Source organism: Motacilla alba, chromosome 3, assembly GCF_015832195.1.
Source record: "Motacilla alba alba isolate MOTALB_02 chromosome 3, Motacilla_alba_V1.0_pri, whole genome shotgun sequence".
Classification (NCBI taxonomy): domain Eukaryota; kingdom Metazoa; phylum Chordata; class Aves; order Passeriformes; family Motacillidae; genus Motacilla; species Motacilla alba.
Genome location: NC_052018.1, coordinates 1,509,912 through 1,536,937, shown reverse-complemented (window position 1 = coordinate 1,536,937; position 27,026 = coordinate 1,509,912). Strand labels below are relative to the sequence as shown.

Sequence of the window (27,026 nt, the reverse complement as noted above, 5' to 3'; positions counted from 1 at the left end):
GGTGGGGGCGTGGCTTCGACTCGAGCTCTGAGCTCTGCGAGGGGCGTGGTTTCTGTAAGGGGCGCGGTTTCAATGAGGGGGCGTGGCTTCAGCAAACACGGCGTGCAATGTGAGGGGCGTGGCTGTAAAGGGGCGTGGCTTCAGTGACTGCCATGCTCTATGTGAGGGGGCGTGGCTTCACCAATGGGCGCGGCTTCGGCGAGCGCTGTGGGCTCGGAAGGGGCGTGGCTTTTAGGGGGCGTGGCTTCGTGTGGCACAGTGTTCTGCGTGGGGGGCGTGGTTACACTGAGGGGCGTGGCTTCCGTCAGCGCCGCGTGCTATGTGAGAGGCGTGGTTTCGCTGAGGGGGCGTGGCTTCGCCGAACACAAGGTCGCTTCTGAGGGGGCGTGGGCACACCCAGGGGGGCGTGGCCTAAACTGGGCCAAAGTTCGGTGCCGCGGGTTCGAGTCCCGGCTCCGGCGGCGGCGGCGGCCATGGCTCGGGCGGTGCTCTTCGACCTCGGCGGGGTTCTGCTCAAGCCGGGCCTGCAGCACTTCCTGAGCGCCTGCGAGCGCGACTGGGCCTTGCCCGGGTAGGCGCGGCTCGGTTGGGCTCGGTTGGGTTCGGTTTAGGCTCGGCTCGGTTCGGTTTAGGCTCGGTTTGGTGGAGCCGCGCTCGGCACGGCCGAAGGCGCCCGCCCGCTTCGCAATGAGCGGCAGCGCCGCGCGAGTCCCGTGAAATCAACGCGAGAATTTTGTGGTTGGCGGCGCCGCCCGCGCGGCGTTTGGGTTTTGGAAGTTTGGGATTTTGGGGTTTTTGGGGTTTTTGGGTTTTTGGGGGTTTCGGGTTTTTGGGGTTTGGGAGTGGGGCTTGGGTTTGTGATTTGGGGTTTGGGGTTTAGGTTTGGGGTTTTTTGGGATTTAGAGTTTGGGGTTTTTGGGGTTTTGGGATTTGGGGTTTGGGTTTTTTGGGGTTTGGGATTTTTTGGGATTTGGGGTTTTTTCACATCTGGGATTTGGGGTTTGGGGTTTTTGTGATCTGGGGTTTTGGGTTTGGGGTTTTGGGTTTGGGGTTTTTTGGGATTTGGGGTTTGGGAATTGGGGATTTGGGGTTTGGGGTTTTAGGGGGCTTGGAGTTTGGGGGGGTTTCTGGGATTTAGGGTTTTTTGGGATTTGAGGTTTGGGGTTTTTGGGATTTGAGGTTTGCGGCTTGGGATTTGAGGTTTGGATTTGGGATTTGGAGTTTGGGATTTGGATTTGGGATTTGGAGTTTGGGATTTGGGATTTGGGGGTTTGGGATTTTTATGGTGTCTGGCATTTTGGATTTGGGATTTCGGGTTCTGAGATTTGGGGGTTTTATGGGATTAGGGATTTGGGGGTTGGGATCAGGGATTTGGCGTTTCTTTGGGATCTGAGCTTTGGGATTTGGGGTTTTTATGGGATCTGAGCTTCGAGGTTTTTTGGGATCAGGGATTTGGGGTTTATTTTGGATCTGATCTTTGGGGTTTCTTTGGGATCAGGGATTTGGGTTTTTTTTGGGATTTGTGCTTTCTTTGCGGTTTTTTGGGATCAGGGATTTGAGGTTTCTTTGGGATCTGATCTTTGGGGTTTTTTTGGAATCTGATCTTTGGGGTTTTTTTGGGATCTGATCTCTGGGGTTTTTTGGGATCAGGGATTTGGGGATTTTTTGGGATCCGTGATTTCTTTGTGGTTTATTGGGATCAGGGATTTGGGGTTTTTTGGGATCTGATCTTTGGGGTTTTTTTGGGATCTGATCTCTGGGGTTTTTTGGGATCAGGGATTTGGGGTTTTTTTGGGATCTGATCTTTGTGGTTTTTTGGGATCAGGGATTTGGGGATTTTTTGGGATCCGTGCTTTCTTTGTGGTTTATTGGGATCAGGGATTTGGGGTTTTTTGGGATCTGATCTTTGGGGTTTCCCTCCCAGGGGGTTCCTGGCGGCCGTTCTGGATGCCGGCGGATCCCAGAGCCCCTGGTCCCGAGCGCTGCGGGGCCACATCGGCCTCAGCCAGGTGGGATTGGGATCCGCCCCACGCGTTGGGATCCACTCTGGGGTTTGGGATTGGGATCCACCCCAGGGCTCGGGATCCACCCTGGGGTTTGGGATCCGCCCCGGGCGTTGGGATCCACCCTGGGGTGGGGGATTGGGATCCACCCCGGGGCTCGGGATCTACCACACAGTTTGGGGTCCACTCGAGGATTTGGGATTTGGGATCCACCCCGGAGATCCGGGATGCACCCTGGTGTTGGGATCCACTCTAGCCTTTGGGATCCACCCCAGCCTTTGGGATTCACCCTGGAATGTGGGGAGCACCCCGGGGTTTGGGGTCCACCCCAGGATTTGGGATCCAGCCCGGAGATTTGGGATCCACCCTGGGATTTGGGATCCACACTGGAATTGCGATCCACCCCGGCCTTCGGGAACCACCCTGGGATTGGGATCCACCCCAGCCTTTGGGATCCACCCCAGCCTTTAGGATCCACCCGGGGATTTGAGATCCACCCCAGCTTTCGGGGTCCACCCCAGGATTTGGGATCCACCCCGGAGATTTGGGATCCACCCTGGCCTTTGGGATCCGCCCCAGCCGTTGGGATCCACCCCAGCTGTTGGGATCCACCCTGGCCTTCGGGATCCAGCCTGGGATTGGGATCCAGCCCGGAGATTTGGGATCCAGCCCAGAGAGTTGAGATCCACCCCAGTTTTTGGGATCCACCCTGGGGTTTGGGATCCACCCCGGCCTTTAGATCCACCCCAGGCTTTGGGATCCAGCCCAGAGATTTGGGGTCCACCCTGGGATTGGGATCCACCCTGGTGGTTCGGGGTCCACCCCTGGATTTGGGATCCACCCCAGAGATTTGGGATCCACCCCAGAGATTTGGGATCCACTCTGTGGTTGGGATCCACTCCAGCCTTTAGGATCCACCCTGGGATTCGGGATCCACCCTGGGGGGTTGGGGTCCACCTCAGTATTTGGGATCAGCCCTGGGATCGGGATCCACCCCAGGATTTGGGATCCACCCCAGGATTTGGGATCCACCCCAGGATTTGGGATCCACCCTAGAGATTTGAGATCCACCCCAGCTTTTGGGATCCACCCTGGGATTTGGGATCCACCCCGGCCGTTGGGATTCACCCCAGGCTTTGGGATTCACCCCAGGCTTTGGGATTCACCCCAGGCTTTGGGATCCAGCCCAGAGATTTGGGATCCAGCCCGGAGATTTGGGATCCAGCCCAGAGATTTGGGTTCCACCCTGGGATTGGGATCCACCCTGGGGGTTCGGGGTCCACCCCAGGATTTGGGATCCAGCCCGGAGATTCAGGATCCAGCCCAGAGATTTGGGATCCACCCTGGGATTGGGACCCACTCCAGCCTTTAGGATCCACCCTGGGGTTTGGGATCCACCCTGGGGGTTTGGGGTCCAGCCCAGGGTTTGGGATCAGCCCTGGGATCGGGATCAACTCCGGGATTTGGGATTTGGGGTCCACCCCGGGATTCGGGATCGATCCCAGGGATTTGGGATCCATCCCTGAATTCCCAAGATTTGGGATCCACCCCAGGCTTTGGGGTCCACCCCGGGGTTTGGGATCCCCCTCAGAGATTTGGGATCCACCCTGGGTGGGGTTTGGGATTTTGGGGCTTTTCCCACTGGAATTTTCCCCGAATTTTGGGGATTTTTCTGACCAGGAATTTCCCGGATTTGGGGATTTTTCCAGCTGGAATTTTTCCCAAATTTTGGGACTTTTCCTACTGGAATTTTCCCAGATTTTGTGGCTTTTCCAACCAGAATTTCCCAGATTTTGCAGGTTTTCCATCCAGGAATTTCCCAGATTTTGGGGCTTTTCTAACTGGGAATTTCCTGGACTTTGGGGCTTTTCCAGCCAGAATTTTTCCCAGATTTTGGGGCTTTTCCAACCAGAATTTTTCCCAGATTTTGGGGGTTTTCCATCCAGGAATTTCCTGGAATTTTGAGGCTTTTTCCAACCGGGAATTTCCAGGAATTTTGGGACTTTTCCAACCTGGCATTTCCTGGATTTTGGGGCTTTTCCAACTGGGATTTTTCCAGAATTTTGGGCTTTTCCAACCAGAAATTTCCTGGATTTTGGGGCTTTTCCAGCCAGAATTTTCCCCAGATTTTTGGTGTTTTCCATCCAGGAATTTCCCAGATTTTGGGGCTTTTCCAACCATAAATTTTTCCCAGATTTTGGGTTTTTCCACCTGGGATTTTCCCAAATTTTGGGGCTTTTCCAACCTGAAATTTCCCAAAATTTGGGGCTTTTCCAACTGGTATTTCTCCAGAATTTTGGGACTTTTCCAACTGGGAATTTCCCGGATTTGGGGGCTTTTCCAGCCAGAATTTTTCCCCAATTTTGGGGGTTTTCCATCCAGAATTTCTCCCACATTCTGGAGCTTTTCCATCCAGGAATTTCCCAAATTTTGGGGCTTTTTCCAACTGGGATTTTCCCCATAATTTTGGGACTTTTCCAACTGGAATTTTTCCCAGATTTTGGGACTTTTCCAACTGGTATTTCTCCAGAATTTTGGGACTTTTCCAGCTGGGAAGTTCCTGGATTTTGACCTTTTCCAGCCAGAAATTTTTCCTAGATTTTGGGGCTTTTCCATCCAGAATTTCCTCGAATGTTGGGGCTTTTTCCAGCTGGGAATTTCCCGGAATTTTGGGGCTTTTCCAACTGGGATTTTTTCCTGGATTCTGGGACCTTTCCAACTGGGATTTCTCCGGAATTTTGGGGCTTTTCCAACTGGGAATTTCTCAGATTTTGGGACTTCTCGAACCAGGAATTTCCTGGAATTTTGTGGCTTTTCCAACCAGAATTTCCTGGAATTTTGGCACTTTTCCAACTGGAATTTTTTTCCGACTTTTGTGGCTTTTCCCACCTGGAATTACCCAGATTTTGAGGTTTTCCCAACCAGAATTTCCCAAATTTTGGGGCCTTTTCCATCCATAATTTTCCCCAGATTTCCGTGCTTTTCCAACCGAGAGTTTCCCAGATTTGGGGTTTTTTTGTCGGAATTTCCCAGAATTTTGGGAATTCCCAGCCGGAATTCCCAGGAATTTTCCCCTCATTCCCCAGCTGCTGGAGGAGCTGGATGAGCGCTGCCGCGCCCGCGGCCGCTCCCAGGGCGTGGCCATTCCCGAGGGATTCTCGGCGTCCCGACCCTTCCGGGAGCTGCGGGAGCGCGGCCGCCTCGACCCGCGGCTGCTGAGCGCGGCCACCCGGCTGCGGGGACACGGTGGGGACACGGCCGGGAACTCCGGGAATTCCGGGAATTCTGGGAAGTCTGGGAATGGTGGGGATGGGATGGTGGGATGATGGAAATGTTGGATTTGGAATGGTGGGAATGGGACCTTGGGAATGTTTGGCGTGGAACCTTGAGAAGGTTGGGATGGTGGGAATGGAGCGTTGGGAATGTTGGGTTTGGAGTGTTGGGAATGTTGGGTCGGGAATGTTGGGAATGGTGGCTGCTGAGGACGGCCACCTGGCTGCGGGGACACGGTGGGGACACGGCCGGGAACTCCGGGAATTCCGGGAATTCTGGGAATGGAATGTTGGGATGGTGGGAATGGAACCTTGAGAATGTTTGGCGTGGAACCTTGAGAAGGTTGGGATGGTGGGAATGGAGCGTTGGGAATGTTGGGTTTGGAGCGTTGGGAATGTTGGGAATGGCGGCTGCTGAGAGCGGCCACCCGGCTCCGGGGACACGGTGGGGACACGGCCGGGAACTCCGGGAATTCCGGGAATTCTGGGAAGTCTGGGAATGGTGGGGATGGGATGGTGGGATGATGGAGATGTTGGATTTGGAATGGTGGGAATGGGACCTTGGGAATGTTTGGCGTGGAACCTTGAGAAGGTTGGGATGGTGGGAATGGAGCGTTGGGAATGTTGGGTTTGGAGTGTTGGGAATGTTGGGTCGGGAATGTTGGGAATGGCGGCTGCTGAGGACGGCCACCTGGCTGCGGGGACACGGTGGGGACACGGCCGGGAACTCCGGGAATTCTGGGAATGGAATGTTGGGATGGTGGGAATGGAACCTTGAGAATGTTTGGCATGGAACCTTGAGAAGGTTGGGATGGTGGGAATGGAACGTTGGGAATGTTGGGAATGGCGGCTGCTGAGAGCAGCCATCCGGCTGCGGGGACACGGTGGGGACGCGGCCGGGAATTCTGGGAATTCTGGGAAGTCTGGGAATGGTGGGGATGGGATGGTGGGATGATGGAGATGTTGGATTTGGAATGGTGGGAATGGGACCTTGGGAATGTTTGGCATGGAACCTTGAGAAGGTTGGGATGGTGGGAATGGAGCGTTGGGAATGTTGGGTTTGGAGTGTTGGGAATGTTGGGTCGGGAATGTTGGGAATGGCGGCTGCTGAGGACGGCCACCTGGCTGCGGGGACACGGTGGGGACACGGCCGGGAACTCCGGGAATTCTGGGAATGGAATGTTGGGATGGTGGGAATGGAACCTTGAGAATGTTTGGCATGGAACCTTGAGAAGGTTGGGATGGTGGGAATGGAACGTTGGGAATGTTGGGAATGGCGGCTGCTGAGAGCAGCCATCCGGCTGCGGGGACACGGTGGGGACGCGGCCGGGAACTCCGGGAATTCTGGGAATGGTGGGGATGGGATGTTGGGATGATGGTAATGTTGGATTTGGAATGGTGGGAATGGTGGGAATGAGATGTTGGGATGGTGGGAATGAAACGTTGGGAATGTTGGGTTTGGAGTCTCGGGCATGGTGGGTCGGGAATGTTGGGAATGGCGGCTGCTGAGAGCGGCCACCCGGCTGTGGGGACACGGTGGGGACACGGCAGGGAACTCTGGTAATTCTGGGAATGGTGGGGATGGTGAGGGTGGAACGTTGGGATGATGGTAATGTTGGATTTGGAATGGTGGGAATGGTGGGAATGGTGGGAATGGGACGTTGGGAATGTTGGGAATGGCGTCTGCTGAGAGCGGCCACCCGGCTCCGGGGACACGGTGAGGACGAGGCAGGGGGATGGAGGGAATTCTGGGAATTCTGGGGATGGTGGAAATGGAATGTTGGGAATGTTGGGAATGGTGGCAATGGAACCTTGGGAATGTTTGGTCTGGAGCCTTGGGAATGTTGGGATGGTGGGGATGGGATTTTGGGATGGCGGGAATGGAATTTTGGGAATGTTGGGATAGTGGCAGTGGAATGGTTGGAATGGAATGTTGGGATTGGTGAGAATGGAGGGGATGGTGGGAATGTCACGACGGTAGAAATGGAATGTTGGGAATGTTGGGACGGTAAGTCTGAAATATTGGGATGGTGGGAATGGAACGTCGAGAATGAAACATTGGGAATGGTGGGAACGGAACGTTGGGAATGGTGGGAGCAGAACGTTGGGAATGGTGGCAGTGGTGGGAGTTGTGAGTCTGGAACGTTGGGAATGCTGGGAACGGGATGGTGGGAATGGTGGGGTGGGAGTGGTGGGAATGGTGGGAATGGGATGTTGGGATGGTGGGTCTGGAACCTTGGGAATATTTGGTCTGGAAACTTGGGAATGTTGGGATGGTGGGAAGGGGATGGTGGGAATGGTGGCAGTGGAATGTTGGGATGGTGGGTCCAGAATGGTGGGAATGGTGGGATGGGAATGGTGGGAATTGGATGGTGGGAATAGTGGGAATGGTGGCAGTGGAATGTTGGGAATGGAATGTTGGGATGGTGGGTCCAGAATGGTGGGAATGGCGGGTCTGGAATGTTTGGAATGGTGGGGATGGTGGGAATGGAATGGCGGGAATGTTGGGATGGTTGGAGTGGTGGCAATGCTTGGACTGTGAGTCTGGCATGTCGGGAATGTGGGGATGGCGCCAATGGAACGTTGGGAATGCCGGGATGGAGAGCAGGAGCGGCCCCAGGGAGCTGCCACCGTGTGGCTCTGGGGGGTGCCACCACGAGGTCCCGGATGGTTCCACCGGGAGGTCCTGGGGGGGCCAGGACAGGGTCAGGGCTGGGCACAGCACGAGGTCCTGGTGGGTGCCACCACGAGATCCTGGCCATTCCCACCACGAGATCCTGGCCATTCCCACCACGAGATCCTGGTGATTCCCACCACGAGATCCTGGCCATTCCCACCATGAGATCCTGGCCCTTCCCACCACAAGATCCTGGTCGTTCCCATCACAAGATCCTGGCCATTCCCGCCATGAGATCCTGGCCGTTCCCACCACGAGATCCTGGCCATTCCCACCATGAGATCCTGGCCATTCCCACCTTCAGATCCTGGCCGTTCCCACTATAAGATCCTGGCCGTTCCCACTATAAGATCCTGGCCATTCCCACCGCGAGATCCTGATCATTCCCACCACGAGATCCTGGCCGTTCCCACCACGAGATCCTGGTTGATCCCACCTTGAGATCCTGGCCCTTCCCACTATGCGATCCTGGCCATTCCCACCACGAGATCCTGGGCATTCCCATCACAAGATCCTGGTTGATCCTACCACGAGCTCCAGGCTGATCCCACCACGAGATCCTGGCCATTCCCACCATGAGCTCCAGGCTGATCCCACCACTAGCTCCAGGTTGATCCCACCACGAGATTCTGGCCATTCCCACCATGAGATCTTGATCATTCCCACCATGCAATCCTGGCCATTCCCACCATGAGATCCTGGCCATTCCCACCGCGAGATCCTGGCCATTCCCACCACGAGATCCTGGTCCTTCCCACCACAAGATCCTGGCCATTCCCACCACAAGATCCTGGCCATTCCCACTATGAGATCCTGGGCATTCCTACCACAAGATCCTGGTTATTCTGACCACAAGCTCCAGGCTGATCCCACCACAAGGCCCAGGCTGCTCCCAGCACGAGCTCCAGGCTGATGCCACCACAAGATCCTGGCCATTCCCACCACGAGATCCTGGCCATTCCCACCATGAGATCCTGGCCCTTCCCACCATGAGATCCTGGCCATTCCCACCACGAGATCCTGGCCATTCCCACTATAAGATCCTGGCCATTCCAACTATAAGATCCTGGTCGTTCCCACTATAAGATCCTGGCCATTCCCACCGCGAGATCCTGGCTGTTCCCACCACGAGATCCTGGCCATTCCCACCACAAGATCCTGGCCATTCCCACCATGAGATCCTGGCCATTCCCACCACGAGATCCTGACCATTCCCACCACGAGATCCTGGCCATTCCCGCCTTGAGATCCTGGGCATTCCCGCCTTGAGATCCTGATCATTCCCACCACAAGATCCTGGTTGATCCCACCTTGAGATCCTGGCCATTCCCACCACAAGATCCTGGTTATTCTGACCATGAGATCCAGGTAGATCCCACCACGAGCTCCAGGTTGATCCCACTACGAGGTCCTGGTCATTCCCACCACGAGATCCTGGCCATTCCCACCACGAGCTCCAGGCTGATCCCAGCACGAGCTCCAGGCTGATCCCACCATGAGATCCTGGCCGTTCCCACTATAAGATCCTGATCATTCCCACCACGAGATCCTGGGCATTCCCACCACGAGATCCTGGGCATTCCCATCACGAGATCCTGGGCATTCCCATCACGAGATCCTGGCCCTTCCCACTATAAGATCCTGGACATTCCCATTATGAGATCCTGGCCATTCCCACCACGAGCTCCAGGCTGATCCCACCACGAGATCCTGGCCGTTCCCACCATGAGATCCTGGCCATTCCCATTATGAGATCCTGGCCATTCCCACCACGAGATCCTAGCTATTCCCACCACGAGATCCTGGTTGATCCCACCACAAGATCCTGGTCGTTCCCATCACAAGATCCTGGCCATTCCCGCCATGAGATCCTGGCCGTTCCCACCACGAGATCCTGGCCATTCCCACCATGAGATCCTGGCCATTCCCACCTTCAGATCCTGGCCGTTCCCACTATAAGATCCTGGCCGTTCCCACTATAAGATCCTGGCCATTCCCACCGCGAGATCCTGATCATTCCCACCACGAGATCCTGGCCGTTCCCACCACGAGATCCTGGCGATTCCCGCCTTGAGATCCTGGCCGATCCCACCACGAGATCCTGGCCATTCCCACCACAAGATCCTGGCCATTCCCACCGCGAGATCCTGGGCATTCCCACCACGAGATCCTGGGCATTCCCATCACAAGATCCTGGGCATTCCCATCACGAGATCTTGGCCATTCCCACCACGAGATCCTGGCCATTCCCACCACGAGATCCTGGTCATTCCCACCATGAGATCCTGGGCATTCCCACCACAAGATCCTGGCCATTCCCACCACGAGATCCTGGTCATTCCCACCATGAGATCCTGGGCATTCCCACCACGAGATCCTGGCCATTCCCACCATGAGATCCTGGCCATTCCCACCACCCTGGTCATTCCCACCATGAGCTCCATGATGATCCCAGCACGAGCTCCAGGCTGATCCCACCACGAGATCCTGGTCATTCCCACCACGAGATCCTGGCCGTTCCCACCACGAGATCCCACGGCTAGGCAGGAGGCCCCGGATGAGAATTCCCACCTTTCCCAGGGTTCAAGACCTGCGTCCTGACCAACACCTGGGTGGACGACACCTCCTGGAGGTCCCTGACGGCCGCGCTCCAGGAGCAGCTCCGGCGCCACTTCGACCTGGTGCTGGAATCCTGCCGGATCGGGATGGCCAAGCCCGAGCCCGGGGTCTTCTCCTACGCCCTGGAGGCGCTGCAGGCGCGGCCGCAGGAGGTGACGCCATCCCAAAAAAAAAAAAATCTGGGAATTGGGGGTTGGACATCACCCAAATCTTGGGTGTTCTCAGGGTTGGGAAGCCTTGGGAGATGCCACCACAATCCCAAAAATCCAGGGAATGGGGGTTTTCCATCCCTCAAATTCTTGGGTGTTCTGAGGGTTGGGAAGCCCCGGGAGATGCCACCACAATCCCAAAAAAAAAGTGGGAATGGGGGATTGTCCATCCCCCAGATCCTTGGATGTTCTCGGGGGTGGGAAGCCCTAGGAGATGCCACCACAATCCCAAAAAACCCAGAAAATTTGGAATTTTCCGATCCCACAAATCCTTGGATGAATCCGTGCGTGTTCCTGGGAATGTGAAGCCTCAGGAGATGCCGCCACAGTCCCCAAAAAAACTGGGAGTGGGGGGTTGGCCTTCCTCCAAATCCCGGGATCTTCTGAGGGTTGGGAAGCTGTGGGAGATGGCACCACATCCCAAAAACATCTGGGAATGGGGGGGGGTTGATCATCCCCCAGATCCTTGGATGGGATTCCATTCCTGGGAATGTGAAGCCCCAGGAGATGCCACCAAGACCCCAAAAATGCTGGGAAAGGGACCTTCCCCCAATCCCGCAAATCCATGGTTGAGTGCTTGGATATTCCCAGGGATTTGAAGGCCTGGGAGATGCCACCACAATGCCAAAAAATCCAGGGAAGGGGGGATTTTCCATCCCCCAAATCCTGGGATGTTCTCAGGGTTGGGAAGCCTTGGGAGATGCCACCACAATCCTAAAAAACCGGAAAGTTAGGAGTTGTCCATCCCCCAAATCTTTGGATGTTCCCGGGGATTTGAAGCCCTGGGAGATGCCACCACAATCCCAAAAATCCAGGGAAGGGGGGGATTTTCCATCACCCAAATCCTTGGATGTTCTCAGGGTTGGAAAGCCTTGGGAGATGCCACCACATTCCAGAGAAACTGGGATTGTCCATCCCCCAAATCTTGGGATGTTCCGGGGGATGTGAAGCCTTGGGAGATGCCACCACAATCCCAAAAAAACCCTGGGAATGGGGGATTGTCCATCCCCCAGATCCTGGGATGTTCCAGGGGATGTGAAGCCATGGGAGATGCCACCACATCCCAACATTCCCGGGAGCGGGGGTTTTTCCCGCCCTCGGATCCGATCCTGGGCCGTTCCCGGGGTTTTTTTCTCCAGGTGATTTTCCTGGATGAGCTGGAGGAGAACCTGGGGCCGGCGCGGGAGCTGGGGATGGCCACGATCCTGGTGCGGGACACGGAGTCCGCCCTCCGGGACCTGCAGGAGCTCTCCGGGATCCAGGTATCGGGAAAAGCCCCCCTGGAATTCCCCATCCCGGGATCGGGTGGATCCGGCAGGATCGGGGTGGGACGTTTGCTGGGATTCCGTGGAGATGATTCCGTGCCGGCGGTGCCGCTGCTGCCGGGCCAGGAGGAACCCCAAATCCCTGATCCTAAACCCCAAATCCTTGATCCCAAACCGCTGATCCCAAAAATCCCAAAAATCCTAAATCCCGGATCCCAAACCCCAAAACCCAAATCCCTGATCCAAAATCCCAAACCCCAAATCCCAAACTGCAAATCCCAAAAATCCTAAGTCCCAGATCCCAAACCCCAAATCCTACAATTCCTTATTCTAAATCCTGAACCCCAAAAAATCCTGAATCCCAAAAATCCCCAAAATCCCAAACCTCAAACCCTAAATCCCAGATCCCAAACCCCAAAACCCAAATCCCTGATCTGAAATCCCGAACTGCAAATCCCAATCCGCAAATCCCAAAAATCCTAAATCCCGGATCCCAAACCCCAAAACCCAAATCCCTGATCCGAAATCCCGAACCCCAAATCCCAAACCACAAATCCCAAACCCCAAATCCTACAATTCCTTATTCTAAATCCCAAACCCCAAGGAATCCGGAATCCCAAAAATCCCCAAAATTCCAAATCTCAAACCCTAAATCCCAGATCCCAAAACCCAAATCCCTGATCTGAAATCCTGAATCCCAAACCCCAAATCCCACAATTCCTTATTCTAAATCCCAAATCCCAAGGAATCCCAAATCCCAAAAATCCCAAACCTCAAACCCCAAATCCCAAACCCCAAATCCCAGATGCGAAAAAACCCCGAATCCTAAAAACCCCAAATCCCAAAAAATCCCAAACCCCAAACTCCAAATCCCAAAAAACCCCAAACCTAAACCCCAAATCACAAACCCAAACCCCGCTCCCAAACCCCAAAACCCCAAAAATCCCCAGATCCCAAACTAAAAATCCCAAACCCCGAATTCGAGATCCCAAACCCTGAATCCCAAACCCCGAAATCCCTGGTCCCAAATCCCAAAAATCCCGAATGATCGCGGTGCCGCAGCTGCTGGGCCAGGAGGAGGCGCTGCCGGCGCCGATCACGCCCGACGAGGTCGCGCACGGATACGTCACCATCCGGGTACGGAAAACCGGGAAGGACGGGCGGGATCCGCTGGGAATCTGGGCTGGGATCTGCTGGGAATCTAGGATCTTCTGGGATCTTCTGGGATCTTCTGGGAATGGCTGGGATTCCAGGCTGGGATCTTCTGGGATCTGGGAATGGCTGGGATCTTCTGGGAATCCAGGCTGGGATCTTCTGGGATCTGGGAATGGGTGGAATTCAAGGATGGAAACTTCCAGAACCTGGGAATGGCTGGAATTCCAGGATGGGATCTTCTGGGAATCCAGACTGGGATCTTCTGGGATCCGGGAATGGCTGGGATTCCAGGCTGGGATCTTTCGGGATCTGGGAATGGGTGGGATTCCTGGCCAGGATCTGGGAATGTGTGGAAGTCCAGGCTGGGATCTTCCGGAATCCGGGAATGGGTGGAATCCTAGGTTTGGGATCCTCCAGGATCTTCTGGGAATGGGTGGAATCCTCTGGGAATGGCTGGGAATCCAGGCTGGGATCTTCTGGGATTGGCTTGGATTCCAGGCCAGGATTTGGGAATGGCTGGGGATCCAGGCCGGGATCTTCTGGGATCTGGGACTGGGTGGGAACTTCTGGGAATGGGTGGGAATCCAGGCCTGGATCTTCTGGGAATCCAGGCTGGGATCTTCTGGGATCTGGGAATGGCTGGGAATATCTGGGAATCCAGGCTGGGATCTTCTGGGATCTGGGAATGGGTGGAATCCTAGGTTCGGGATCCTCCAGGATCTTCTGGGAAGGGGTAGAATCCTCTGGGAATGGCTGGGAATCCAGGCTGGGATCTGGGAATCCAGGCTGGGACCTGGGAATCCAGGCTGGGATCTTCTGGGAATCCAGGCTGGGATCTCCTGGGAATGGCTAGGATTCCAGGCCGGGATCTGGGAATGGCTGGGATTCCAGCTGGAATCTTCTGGGATCAAGGAATAGGTGGAGTTCCAGCCTTGGATATTCTGGGAATCCAGGCTGGGAATCCAGGCTGGGAATCTTCCAGGATCTGGGAATGGGGGGGGATCCTCTGGGCATGGTTGGAATTCCAGGCTGGGATCTTCTGGGATCTGGGAATGGCTGGGAATCCAGATGGGATCTGGGAATGGCTGGGATTCCAGATGTGGGATCTTCTGGGATCTCTGCCCTCCGGAATTTCCCCCGCCGGGGCCGTTCGTTCCCGTTTTTCCAGGCTCCGTGCAGAATTCCCATTTTTCTTCCCCATCCGGGCGTGCGGCTGCACTTTGCCGAGCCGGGCGCTGGAATTCCGGGTGCTGAGCTCCAGAATTCCAGGCTGAGCTTGGGAATTCTGGGTGCTGAGTTCTGGAATTCCAGGCCAGGAATGGCCCTGGGTTCCAGAAATCCAGTCTGGGAAAAGCTCTGGAATTCCTGCTGGGGAGGGCTCTGGGGTCTGGAATTCCGGGCTGGGAGAAGCTCCGGAATTCCATCTGGGAAGGGGCCCTGGGCTCTGGAATTCCAGGTGCTGAGCTCCGGAATTCCAGGTTCTGAGCTCTGGAATTCCGGTCGGGAAGGGCTCTGGTTCCAGAATTCCTGGCTTAGAAAAGCTCTGGAATTCCAGGCTGGGAAGGGCTCTGCCCTCTGGAATTCCAGGCTGGGAAGGGCTCTGCCCTCTGGAATTCCAGCAGGAAGGGAAGGGCTCTGGGGTCTGGAATTCCAGCTGGGAAGGGCTCTGGGGTCTGGAATTCCAGGCTGGGAAGGGCTCTGGGGTCTGGAATTCCAGCCGGGAAGGGCTCTGGGGTCTGGAATTCCAGCCGGGAAGGGCTCTGGGGTCTGGAATTCCAGCTGGGAAGGGCTCTGCCCTCTGGAATTTTCCCCGCCGGCGCCGTTCGTTCCCGTTTTTCCGTGCTCCATGCATAATTCCCGGTTTTTTTCCCGGTTTTTCCCAGCTGGGCGTGCGGCTGCACTTTGCGGAGCTGGGCTCTGGAATTCTGAGTGCTGAATTCCAGAATTCCAGGCTGGGAAAAGCTCTGGAATTCCAGGCTGGGAAGGGCTCTAGGCTCTGGAATTCTGGGTGCTGAGCTCCGGAATTCCAGGCTGAGAAAAGCTCTGGAATTCCAGCTGGGAATGGGCCCTGGGCTCTGGAATTCTGGGTGCTGAGTTCCCGAATTCTCGGTTCTGAGGTGTGGAATTCCAGGCCGGGAAGATCTCCAGAATTCCAGCTGGGAAGGGCTCTGGGTTCTGGAATTCCAGGCTAGGAAGGGGCCCTGGGCTCTGGAATTCCAGGTGCTGAGCTCCGGAATTCCAGGTTCTGAGCTCTGGAATTCCGGTCGGGAAGGGCTCTGGTTCCAGAATTCCTGGCTTAGAAAAGCTCTGGAATTCCAGGCTGGGAAGGGCTCTGCCCTCTGGAATTCCAGGCGGGAAGGGCTCTGCCCTCTGGAATTCCAGCAGGAAGAGAAGGGCTCTGGGGTCTGGAATTCCAGGCGGGAAGGGCTCTGGGGTCTGGAATTCCAGGCCGGGTGAGGGCTCTCCCCTCTGGAATTCCGGCTGGGAAGGTCTCTGCCCTCTGGAATTCCAGGCGGGAAGGGCTCCGCCCTCTGGAATTTTCCCCGCCGGGGCCGTCCGTTCCCGTTTTCCCGGCTCCGTGCAGAATTCCCGTTGTTTTTTCCCGTTGTTTTTCCCCCCAGCCGGGCGTGCGGCTGCACTTTGCGGAGCTGGGCCGGGGCGCGGCGCTCTGCCTGTGCCACGGCTTCCCGGAGTCCTGGCTCTCCTGGCGCTTCCAGGTCAGACCGAAATTCCCAAAAAAACCCCCCCCGGAATTCCCGGAGTTCCGGGGATCCGGGATCCACCTCCGGGATGTGCCGGATCCCAGATGCCGGCGCTGGCCGCGGCCGGGTTCCGGGTGATCGCCCTGGAGATGAAGGGGTACGGGGAATCCTGCGCGCCCCCCGGTGAGACACGGAGCGGCGGGAATTCCGGGAATGACGGGAATTCTGGGAATGACGGGAACGACGGGAACGACGGGAATGACGGGAATGACGGGAACGACGGGATGGGATTGGGAATTCTGGGATGGGAATTTTGGGAATTCCGGGATGGGAACAGGAATTATGGGATGGGATTGGGAATTCCTGGATGGGAATTTTGGGAATTCTGGGATGGGATTGGGAATTCCTGGATGGGAATTTTGGGAATTCCGGGATGGGATTGGGATTCTGAGATGGGGTCGGGAGACTGGGAATTCTGGGATGGGGTTGGGAATTGTGGGATGGGGTTGGAATTCTGGGATGGGCTCTGAATTCCGGGATGGGATTGGGAATTCTGGGATGGGATTGGGAATATCTGGGATGGGGTTGGGAATTCCGGGATGGGAATTTTGGGATTCTGGGATGGGATTGGGAGTCTGGGATGGGATTGGGAATTCTGGGAATTCTGGGATGGGGTCAGAAATCCAGGATGGGATTGGGAATTCCGGGATGGGGTTGGGAATTCCAGGATGGGAATTTTGGGATTCTGGGATGGGGTTGGGAGTCTGGGATGGGATTGGGAATTCTGGGTTAGGATCGGAATTCTGGGTTAGGATTGGGAATATTTGGGATGGGATTGGAATTCCGGGGATTCTGGGAGGGGGTCGGGAATTCTGGGATGGGAACGGGATTTCAGGAATTCCAGGATGTGGTCAAAATTCTGGGATCAGCTGGGAATTCTGGGATGGAGTTGGAATTCCAGGAGGGGGTCCGGAATTCTGGGATGGGAATTCCGGGATGGGATTGGGATTCTGGGATTGGGTTGGGAGTCTGGGATTCCGGGATGGGGTCGGGAGTCCAAGATGGGATTGGGAATTCTGGGGTGGGGTCGGAGTTCTGGGATGGGATTGGGAATTCCTGGATGGGAATTTTGGGAATTCCAGGATGGGATTGGGATTCTGAGATGGGGTCGGGAGACTGGGAATTCTGGGATGGGGTTGGGAATTGTGGGATGGGGTTGGAATTCTGGGATGGGCTCTGAATTCCAGGATGGGATTGGGAATTCTGGGATGGGGTTGGAATTCTGGGATGGGAACGGGGTTATGGGATGGGAATTCCAGGATGGGATTGGAATTTTGGGGTCAACTGGGAATGCCAGGATGGGCTGGGAATTTTGGGATGGGATTGGAATTTTTGGGATGGGATTGGAATTCTGGGAATTTTGGGATGGGATCGGAATTCTGGGATGGGATCAGAATTCTGGGATGGGGTCGGAATTCCGTGAATTCTGGGATCGAGTCAGGAGAGTGGGAATGCCAGGATGGGCTGGGAATTTTGGGATGGGATTGGAATTCTGGGAATTTTGGGATGGGGTTGGGAATTCTGGGATGGAATCAGAATTACGGGATGGGATCGGAATTCTGGGATGGGATTGAAATTACGGGATTGGGAATTCTGGGATGGGATTGGAGTATCTGGGGTCAACTGGGAATTCCGAGATGGGATTGGGAATTCCAGGATGAGATCGGAATTCCGGGATGGGGGTCGAAATTTGTGGGAATATTCTCTGGATCTTCCAAGAGATTTTGTGCTCCTGGGAAGGGTCTGGGGACGGAGCCATGGGGGAATAAAAATCCTGGGAAAAAAAATATTGGGGAAAAAAAAAAGGAAATAAAAACAGTGGGAAAAAATTGTGGGAAAAAAAATAACAGGAAAAAATCGGGAAAGGAAAAGATCTTGGAGAAAAAATTGTGGGAAAGCAAAATGGCGGAAAAAATAAAAATAGTGGGAAAAATAATGGGAAAAACGTGGGAGAAGAAGGGAAAACAATATGGGGGAAAAAAGGGGAAAAGAAATAATGGGAACAAAAATAATGGGAAAAAAAAGCCGCAGGAAAAAAATAATTGTGGGAAAAGAGTTTTAAAGTGGGGGGGAAAAAACATGGAAAAATTATAGGGAAAAAAAGGGGGGAAAATTACGGGGAAAAAATCGTGTGGGGGAAGAAAATTGTGGGAAATAAATCCTGGGGGGGAAAAAAACAATTAAAAACTCCGGGGAAAAAACCTCCGGAATTTTTTTTCCCTGCAGACATCTCAGAATATTCCCAGGAGCAGATCTGCAAGGTGAGGGATCCCAGGAATTTGGGGGATTTGGGGAATTCTGGGGCCGGGAGGGGCCAATCCCAAGGGGATCTGATCCCGATCCTGATCTGATCCCGATGATCCCAAGTCCAATCCCGATGATCCTGATCCCAACGGGATCTGATCCCACTGATCCTGATCCCAATGATCCTAATCCCCACGGGATCTGTTCCAAATGATTCCAAAGCCAACAATCCAAATCCCAATGGGATCTGATCCCAGTGATCCCAAACCCAATGATTCCAAATCCCAATGGGATCTGATCCCAGTGATCCCAAACCCAATGATTCCAAATCCCAACGGGATCTGATCCCAGTGATCCCAAACCCAATGATTCCAAATCCCAATGGGATCTGATCCCAGTGATCCCAAACCCAGTGATTCCAAGTCCCAACAGGATCTGATCCCAGTGATCCCAAACCCAGTGATTCCAAATCCCAACGGGATCTGATCCCCGTCCTGCTGATCCCAATCCCACAGATCCCAATCCCAATGCCAATCTGATGCCGATCCCGCTGATATCAATCCCACTGATGCTGATCCTGATCTGATCCTGATCCCGCCGATCCCAATCATCCCAATCCCAATGAGATCTGATCCCGATCCCCCTGATCCCAATCCTGATCTCATCCAAATAATCCCAATGATCCTGATGGGATCTGATCCCCATCCCGCTGATCCCACTGATCCCAATCCCCCTGATCCCGATCCTGAACTGATCCTGATCCCACTGATCCCCATCTGATCCCAATCCCACTGATCCCAATCCCAACGGGATCTGATCCCCATCCTGCTGATGCTGATCTGATCCCGATGCTGGCGGGATCTGGTCCCGCTGATCCCAATCCCCCTGATCCTGATCCCGATCAGATCCCGATCCCACTGGTCCGAATAATCCCAATCCCCGTGATCCCAAACCCGACAGGATCTGATCCTGACGCTGCCGATCCTTATCCCGATGAGATCCGATCCCAGTTCTGCTGATCCCAGTCCCAATCCAATTCTGATCCCACTGATCCCGATCCCGCTGATCCCGATCCCAACGGGATCTGATCCCCATCCCACTGATCCCAACGATCTCAATCACATCGGGATCTGGTCCTGATCGAACTGATCCTGATCCTAATGGGATCGGATCCTGATCCAAATGATCCCAATCCCACTGATCCTGATCCTGATGGGATCTGATCCCAATCCCGATGATCCCAATCCCACTGATCCCAATTCCAGCAGGATCTGATCCTGATCCTTCTGATCCCAATCCAAATGATCCAAATCCCAAGGGGATCTGATTCTGATCCCGATCCCGCTGATCCCAATCTTTATCTGGTTTCAATCCCAATGACCCCAATCCCAACGGGATCTGACCCCGATCCCAATCCTGATCTGATCCCGCTCCCGTCCTTTTCCCAGGATTTCATCACTTTCCTGGATAAACTGGTGAGGATTTGGGGTTTGGGGTTTGGAGTTTTTGGGATTTTGGGGTTTGGGATATGGGATTTTGAGGTCTGGGGTTGGGATTTTGGGGTTTGGGATTTGGGATTTTGGGGATTTGGGATTTGGGGTTGGGGATTTTTGGGATTTGGAATTCAGAGTTTGGGAGTTTTTTGGATTTTGGATTTGGGGATTTGGGATTTGAGGTTTTGAATTTTGGGGATTTTGGGGGTTGGAGTTTGGGATTTAGAGTTATGGGGATTTGGGAATTTGGGGTTTGGGATCCTGGAAATTGGGGGCTGGGATTTGGGATTTTTTGTGATCTTTTGGCATTTGGGGATTTGGGAATTTGGGGTTTGGGGTTTGGGGATTTGGGGGTTTGGGAATTTGGGGTTTGGGATTTGGGAATTGGGGATTTTTGAGTTTTTGGGGATTGGGATTTGGGAATTTGGGGTTTGGGGATTGGGATTCTTTGGGTTTGGGATTTTTTGGGATCTGGGATCTGTCCCCTTCCCGCAGGGAATCCCGCAGGTTATCCTGGTTGGCCACGACTGGGGCGGGGCCATGGCCTGGAACGTGGCTCTGTTCTACCCCGAGCGGCTCCGGTGAGAGCCGGGAAAACCCCACAATCCATAAAATCCCACAATCCATAAAACCCACAATCCATGAAAACCCCACAATCCATAAAAACCCACTATCCATAAAACCCCACAATCCATAAAATCCCACAATCCATAAAAACCCCACAATCCATAAAATCCCACAATCCATAAAATCCCACAATCCATAAAAACCCACAATCCATAAAATCCCACAATCCATAAAACCCCACAATCCATAAAACCCACAATCCATGAAAACCCCACAATCCATAAAAACCCACTATCCATAAAACCCCACAATCCATAAAATCCCACAATCCATAAAAACCCCACAATCCATAAAATCCCACAATCCATAAAAACCCCACAATCCATAAAACCCCACAATCCATAAAACCCACAATCCATAAAAACCCCACAATCCATAAAATCCCACTATCCATAAAAACCCCACAATCCATAAAACCCCAAAATAAATAAAAACCCATAATGAAAAATCCCACAATCCATAAAAACCCACAATCCATGAAAACCCCACAATCCATAAAACCCCAAAATAAATACAAACCCATAATGAAAACCCCACAATCCATAAAAACCCGTGACAAAAATCCCACAATCCATAAAAACCCTACAATCCATAAAATCCTGCAATCCATAAAACCCCGCAATCCATAAAAACCCCGTGACAAAAACCCCACAATCCATAAAACCCACAAGCCATAAAAACCCATAATGAAAATCCCATAATCCATAAAAACCTCATGACAGAAACCCCGCAATCCATAAAAACCCCACAATCCATGAAAACCCCGTGACAAAAACCCCACAATCCATAAAAACCACAATCCATAAAAACCCATAATGAAAATCCCATTATCCAGAAAAACCCCATGAGAAAAACCCCACAATCCATAAAACCCGCAATCCATAAAAACCCACAATAAAAATCCCATAATAAAAACCCGGTGATAAAAACCCCACAATCCATAAAAACCCATAATGAAAATCCCATAATCCATAAAAACCCCGTGACAAAAACCCCACAATCCGTAAAAACCCACAATCCATAAAACCCGCAATCCATAAAAACCCACAATAAAAATCCCATAATAAAAACCCCGTGATAAAAACCCCACAATCCAAAAAAAACCCACAATCCATAAAAACCCCACAATCCAAAAAACCCCACAATCCATAAAACCCCAAAAGAAATGAAAATCCCATAATAAAAATGCACAATCCATAAAAACCCCATGACAAAAATCCCACAATCTACAAAACCCCAAAACAAATAAAAACCCCACAATCCATAAAAACCCCACAATCCATGAAACCCCACAATCCATAAAACCCCAAAATAAATAAAAACCCATAATAAAAATCCCATAATCCGTAAAAACCCCATGACAAAAACCCCACAATCCATAAAACCCACAATCCATAAAAACCCATAATGAAAATCCCATTATCCATAAAAACCCCGTGACAAAAACCCCACAATCCATAAAAACCCCACAATCCATAAAACTACAAAATAAATAAAAACCCATAATAAAAAATCTCACAATCCATAAAAACCCCGTGACAAAAATCCCAGAATCCATAAAAACCCCACAATCCATAAAAACCCCATAATAAAAACCCCACAATCCATAAAACCCCACAATCCATAAAAACCCCATAATAAAAACCCCAGAATCCAGAAACCCCCATAAAACCCACAATCCATAAAACCCAGAATCCCTAAAACCCCATGACAAAAACCCCACAACCCATAAAAACCCATAATAAATAAAAATCCCACAATAAAAATCCCATAGCAAAAATCCTGGAATAAAAATCCCATAATAAATAAAAATCCCATAATGAATAAAAATCCCATAATGAATAAAAAATCCCAAAATAAGTAAAAACCCCATAGCAAAAATCCCATAACAAAAATCCCAGAATAAAAATCCCAGAATAAATAAAAATCCTGGAACAAAAACCCCATAAGCCCAATCCCATACCCCAAACCCTATGACCCCATAACCCCAATCCCATTGCTCCAATCCCCCATAAATCCCCTATAAAATCTCCTAAAGAATCCCTTATCAAACCCAAATCAATCCCCTATAAATCCCCAATAAATCCCCTATAAAATCCAAAAAAATCCCCTATAAAATCCCCTATAAATCCCTTATAAAATCTCCTTTAAATCCGCTATCAATCCCCTATAAAATAAAAAAAATCCCCTATAAAATTCCCTATAAATCCCCTATAAAATCTTCTTTAAATCCCAAATAAATCCCTAATAAGTCCCCTATAAATCCCCTATAAAATAAAAAAAAAATCGCCTATAAAATCCCCTATCAATCCCCTATCAATCCCTTATCAATCCCCTATCAATCCCTTATCAATCCCCTATCAATCCCTTATCAATCCCCTATCAATCCCCTATCAATCCCCTATAAATCCCTTATCAATCCCCTATCAATCCCCTATCAATCCCCTATAAATCCCTTATCAATCCCCTATCAATCAATCAATCAATCAATCAATCCCATATTGATCCCCTATCAATCCCCTATCAATCCCCTATTGGTCCCCTATTGATCCCATATCGATCCCCCATCAATCCCCTATCGATCCCCTATCAATCAATCCCCTATCGATCCCCTATCAATCCCCTATCGATCAATCCCCCATCAATCCCCTATCAATCCCCCATCAATCCCCTATCAATCCCCCATAAATCCCCTATAAAATCCCCTTTCAATCCCCTATCGATCCCCTATCGATCAATCCCCTATCGATCCCCTATTGATCCCCTATCAATCCCCTATCCATCCCCTATCGATCAATCCCCTATCAATCCCCTATCGATCAGTCCCCTATCGATCAATCCCCTATCGATCAGTCCCCTATTGATCAGTCCCCTATCGATCCCCTATCGATCCATCCCCTATCGATCAGTCCCGTATCGATCAATCCCCTATCGATCAGTCCCCTATCGATCAATCCCCTATCGATCAGTCCCCTATCGATCAATCCCCTATCGATCAATCCCCTATCGATCAATCCCCTATCGATCCCCTATCGATCCCCTATCGATCCCCTATCAATCAATCCCCTATCAATCCCCTATCAATCAATCCCCTATCGATCAATCCCCTATCGATCAATCCCCTATCGGTCAGTCCCCTATCAATCAATCCCCTATCAATCAATCCCCTATCGATCAATCCCCTATCGATCAATCCCCTATCGGTCAGTCCCCTATCAATCAATCCCCTATCGATCAATCCCCTATCGATCAATCCCCTATCGATCAATCCCCTATCAATCAGTCCCCTATTGATCCCCTGTACTTTCAGGGCCGTGGCCGTGCTGAACACGCCGTTCCGGCCGCCCGACCCCAATTCCGACGTCCTGGAGCGGCTGCAACGGATCCGGGAATTCGACTACCAGCTCTACTTCCAGGAGCCGGTGGGACCCCAATCCCAAAAATCCCAAAAATCCCAAAAATCCCAAATCCCTGATCCTAAACCCCAAATCCCAAAGCCCTCATCCAAAATCCCAAATCCCTGATCCTAAATTCCAAAAATCCCGAATTCTAAATCCCAAATCTCAAAAATCCCAAATTCCTGATCCTAAACCCCAAAAATCCCAAAGCCCTGATCCCAAAAATCCCAAAAATCCCAAAAATCAAAAAAATCCCCAAAATCCCAAATTCCTGATCCCAAACCCCAAATTCTGAATCCTGAATCCCAAACTCCGAATCCTGAATCCCAAAAATCCCCCAAATCCCAAAGCCCTGATCCCAAAAATCCCAAAAATCCCAAAAATCCCAAATTCCTGATCCTAAACCTCAGATCCCTGATCCTAAACCCCCAAAATCCCAAAGCCCTGATCCCAAATCCCAAAAATCCCAAATTCCTTATCCTAAACCCCAAACATCCAAAAGCCCTGGTCCCAAATCCCAAAAATCCCAAATTCCTAATCCCAAACCCCAAATCCTGAATCCTGAATCCCAAACTCCGAATCCTGAATCCCAAAAATCCCCAAAATCCCAAATCCCTGATCTCAAATCCCAAAAATCCCAAATCCCTGATCCCAAACCTCAGATCCCTGATCCTAAACCCCAAAAAAACCCCAAATCCCAAAAATCTCAAATCCCTGATCCCAAAAATCCCAAATTCCTGATCCCAAACACCAAAAATCCCCAATCCCTGATCCTAAACCCCAGATCCCTGATCCTAAACCCCAAAAATCCCAAAGCCCTGATCCCAAATCCCAAAAATCCCAAATTCCTGATCCTGAATCCCAAACCTCAAATCCTGAATCCCAAAAATCCCCGAAATCCCAAATCCCTGATCCTAAACCCCAAATCCTGAACCCTGAATCCCAAACCCCAAATCTTGAATCCCAAAAATCCCCAAAATCCCAAATCTCTGATCTCAAATCCCAAAAATCCCAAATTCCTGATCCTAAATCCCAGATCCCAAAAATCCTAAATCCCAAACCCCAAATCCCTGATCCCAAATCCCAAAAAATCCCAAATCCCAAAAATCCCAACCCCCAAATCCCTGATCCCAAATCCCAAACAATCCCAAATCCCAAAAATCCCAATCCCCAAATCCCTGATCCCAAATCCCAAAAATCCCAAATTCCTGATCCTAAATCCCAGATCCCAAAAATCCCAAACCCCAAATCCCGTTCCCAGATCCGATATCGGTGTTTTTGTGATCTGATCCCACTGATTTTGGGATCTCGGTTCGGGATCAGAATTGGGGTCGGGATTTGGGATTTGGGATTTTTGGGATTTGAGATTTGGGTTTTGTGAGTTTGGTGATTGGGGATTTGGGTTTTTTGGGATTTGGGATTTTTGGGATTTAGGATTTGGGGTTTGGGATTTTTGGGATATTTGGGATTTGAGGTTTGGGATTTTTGGAATATTTGGGATTTGGGGTTTGGGATTTTTGGGATTTGGGATTTGGGATTTGGCGTTTGGGATTTGGGTTGATCCCGGTGTTTTTGGGGTCGATTCCAGTGGTTTTGGGGTTGATCCTGGTGTTTTTGGGGTTTTCCCGCTGTTTCTGGAGTTGATCCCGGTGTTTTTGGGGTCGATCCCGGTGTTTTGGGGTTTTCCCGCTGTTTCAGGGCGTGGCGGAGGCGGAGCTGGAGAAGGACATCGGGAGGACCCTGAAGATCCTGATCCGATCCTCCAGCCCCGAGGTGACCCCGGCAGCCGGGATTGGGATCGGGATCGGGATCGGGATCGGGATTGGGATTGGGATTGGGGTTGGGATTGGGGTCAGGAATGGGATGGGATCGGGATTGGGATTGGGATTGGGATTGGGATTGGGATGGGATGGGAATGGGGTTGGGATGGGATGGGGTTGGGATGGGAATGGGATGAGAATGGGAATGGGAATGGGGTCAGGATTGGGATCGGGATTGGGATTGGGATGGGGTTGGGATGGGAATGGGATGAGAATGGGAATGGGGTCAGGATTGGGATTGGGATTGGGATTGGGATGGGATCGGGATTGGGATTGGGATGGGGTTGGGATGGGGTTGGGATTGGGATTGGGATTGGGATGGGATGGGATTGGGATTGGGATTGGGATTGGGATTGGGATTGGGATTGGGGTTGGGATTGGGATTGGGATTGGGGTTGGGATTGGGATGCGGTTGGGATCAAGATTCGGATTTGGATTTGGGATCAGAATTGGAATTGGGATTGGGATTGGGATGGGGTTGGGGTTGGGATTGGGAATCGGATCAAAATCAGGATAGAGGTTGGGATGGCATTGGGATCGGGATCGGGGTCAGGATTGGGATTGGGACCAGGATTAGGATTGGGATGGCATTGGGATGGGAATGGGATCGGGATCGGGATCAAGACTGGGAATGGGGATGAAAATCAGGATCGGGGTTGGGATTGGGATAGGATTGGGATCAGGAATGGGATGGGGATCAAGATTGGGATGGGAATTGGGGTCGGGATTGGGGTTGGGATGGGGATCAAGATCAGAATTAGGATTGGGATGGGAATGGGATCGGGATTGGGAGTGAGACTGGAATTAGGATTGGCATCGGGATTGGGATCAGGAGTGACACTGGAATTAGGATTGCGGTTGGGATTGGGATTGGGATTGGGATTGGGATTGGGATTGGGATGAGATGGGATGGGATTGGGATTTGGTTCGGGATTGGGATTTGCATTGGGATCAAGAGGTGGATCAGGATTGGGATCAGGATCGGGATCGAGATCGGGAGCAGGATTGGGATCGGGGTTGGGGTCGGGGTTGGGATCGGCTGAGGGACCGGCCTGGGATCCCAAAGGCACGGGAAATCCCGGAATGCTTTAGGAGCATCCGATGGGATCCCTCAGTCTGGGACCATCCCGGCTCCCGTCATTCTCCTGAGATCCCTTGGGATCCCCTGGCGTTCCCGGGATCTGCTACCCGGCGTTCCCAAATCCTTTGGGGTGCAGGAATTCCCGGGGATTCGGGGTCCCTGCGGATCCACCGCTGATCCCCCGATCCCGCAGGATCGGCTCCCCTTCGACCTCGACTTCCACCGCGTCCGTGAGAGAGGTCAGGAACCCGGGAATGGGGGATCCCTTGGGATTTGGGGATCCCCTGGCGTATGGGGGATCCCCTGGGATTTGGGAGATCCTGGGAATGGGAGATCCCCTGGGATTTGGGGGATCCTGGGATTGGGGGATCCCCTGGGATTTGGGGGATTCTGGGAATGAG

At 52.2% G+C, this 27,026-nt stretch overlaps 1 protein-coding gene across 1 annotated transcript; it reads left to right on the top strand.

The window, feature by feature from the left end:
* Positions 1–401: 401 nt before the first annotated feature.
* Positions 402–27,026, top strand: EPHX2 (epoxide hydrolase 2). The gene is made up of 14 exons (XM_038132323.1): positions 402–571; positions 1,925–2,009; positions 5,090–5,249; positions 10,533–10,723; positions 11,920–12,042; positions 13,108–13,182; positions 15,822–15,917; positions 16,007–16,085; positions 18,189–18,223; positions 19,655–19,681; positions 20,195–20,280; positions 23,637–23,748; positions 25,423–25,497; positions 26,819–27,026. The coding sequence occupies exons 1-14, from the start codon at positions 474–476 to the stop codon at positions 27,023–27,025; spliced, it is 1,449 nt and encodes a 482-aa protein (XP_037988251.1). The 5' UTR covers positions 402–473; the 3' UTR covers position 27,026.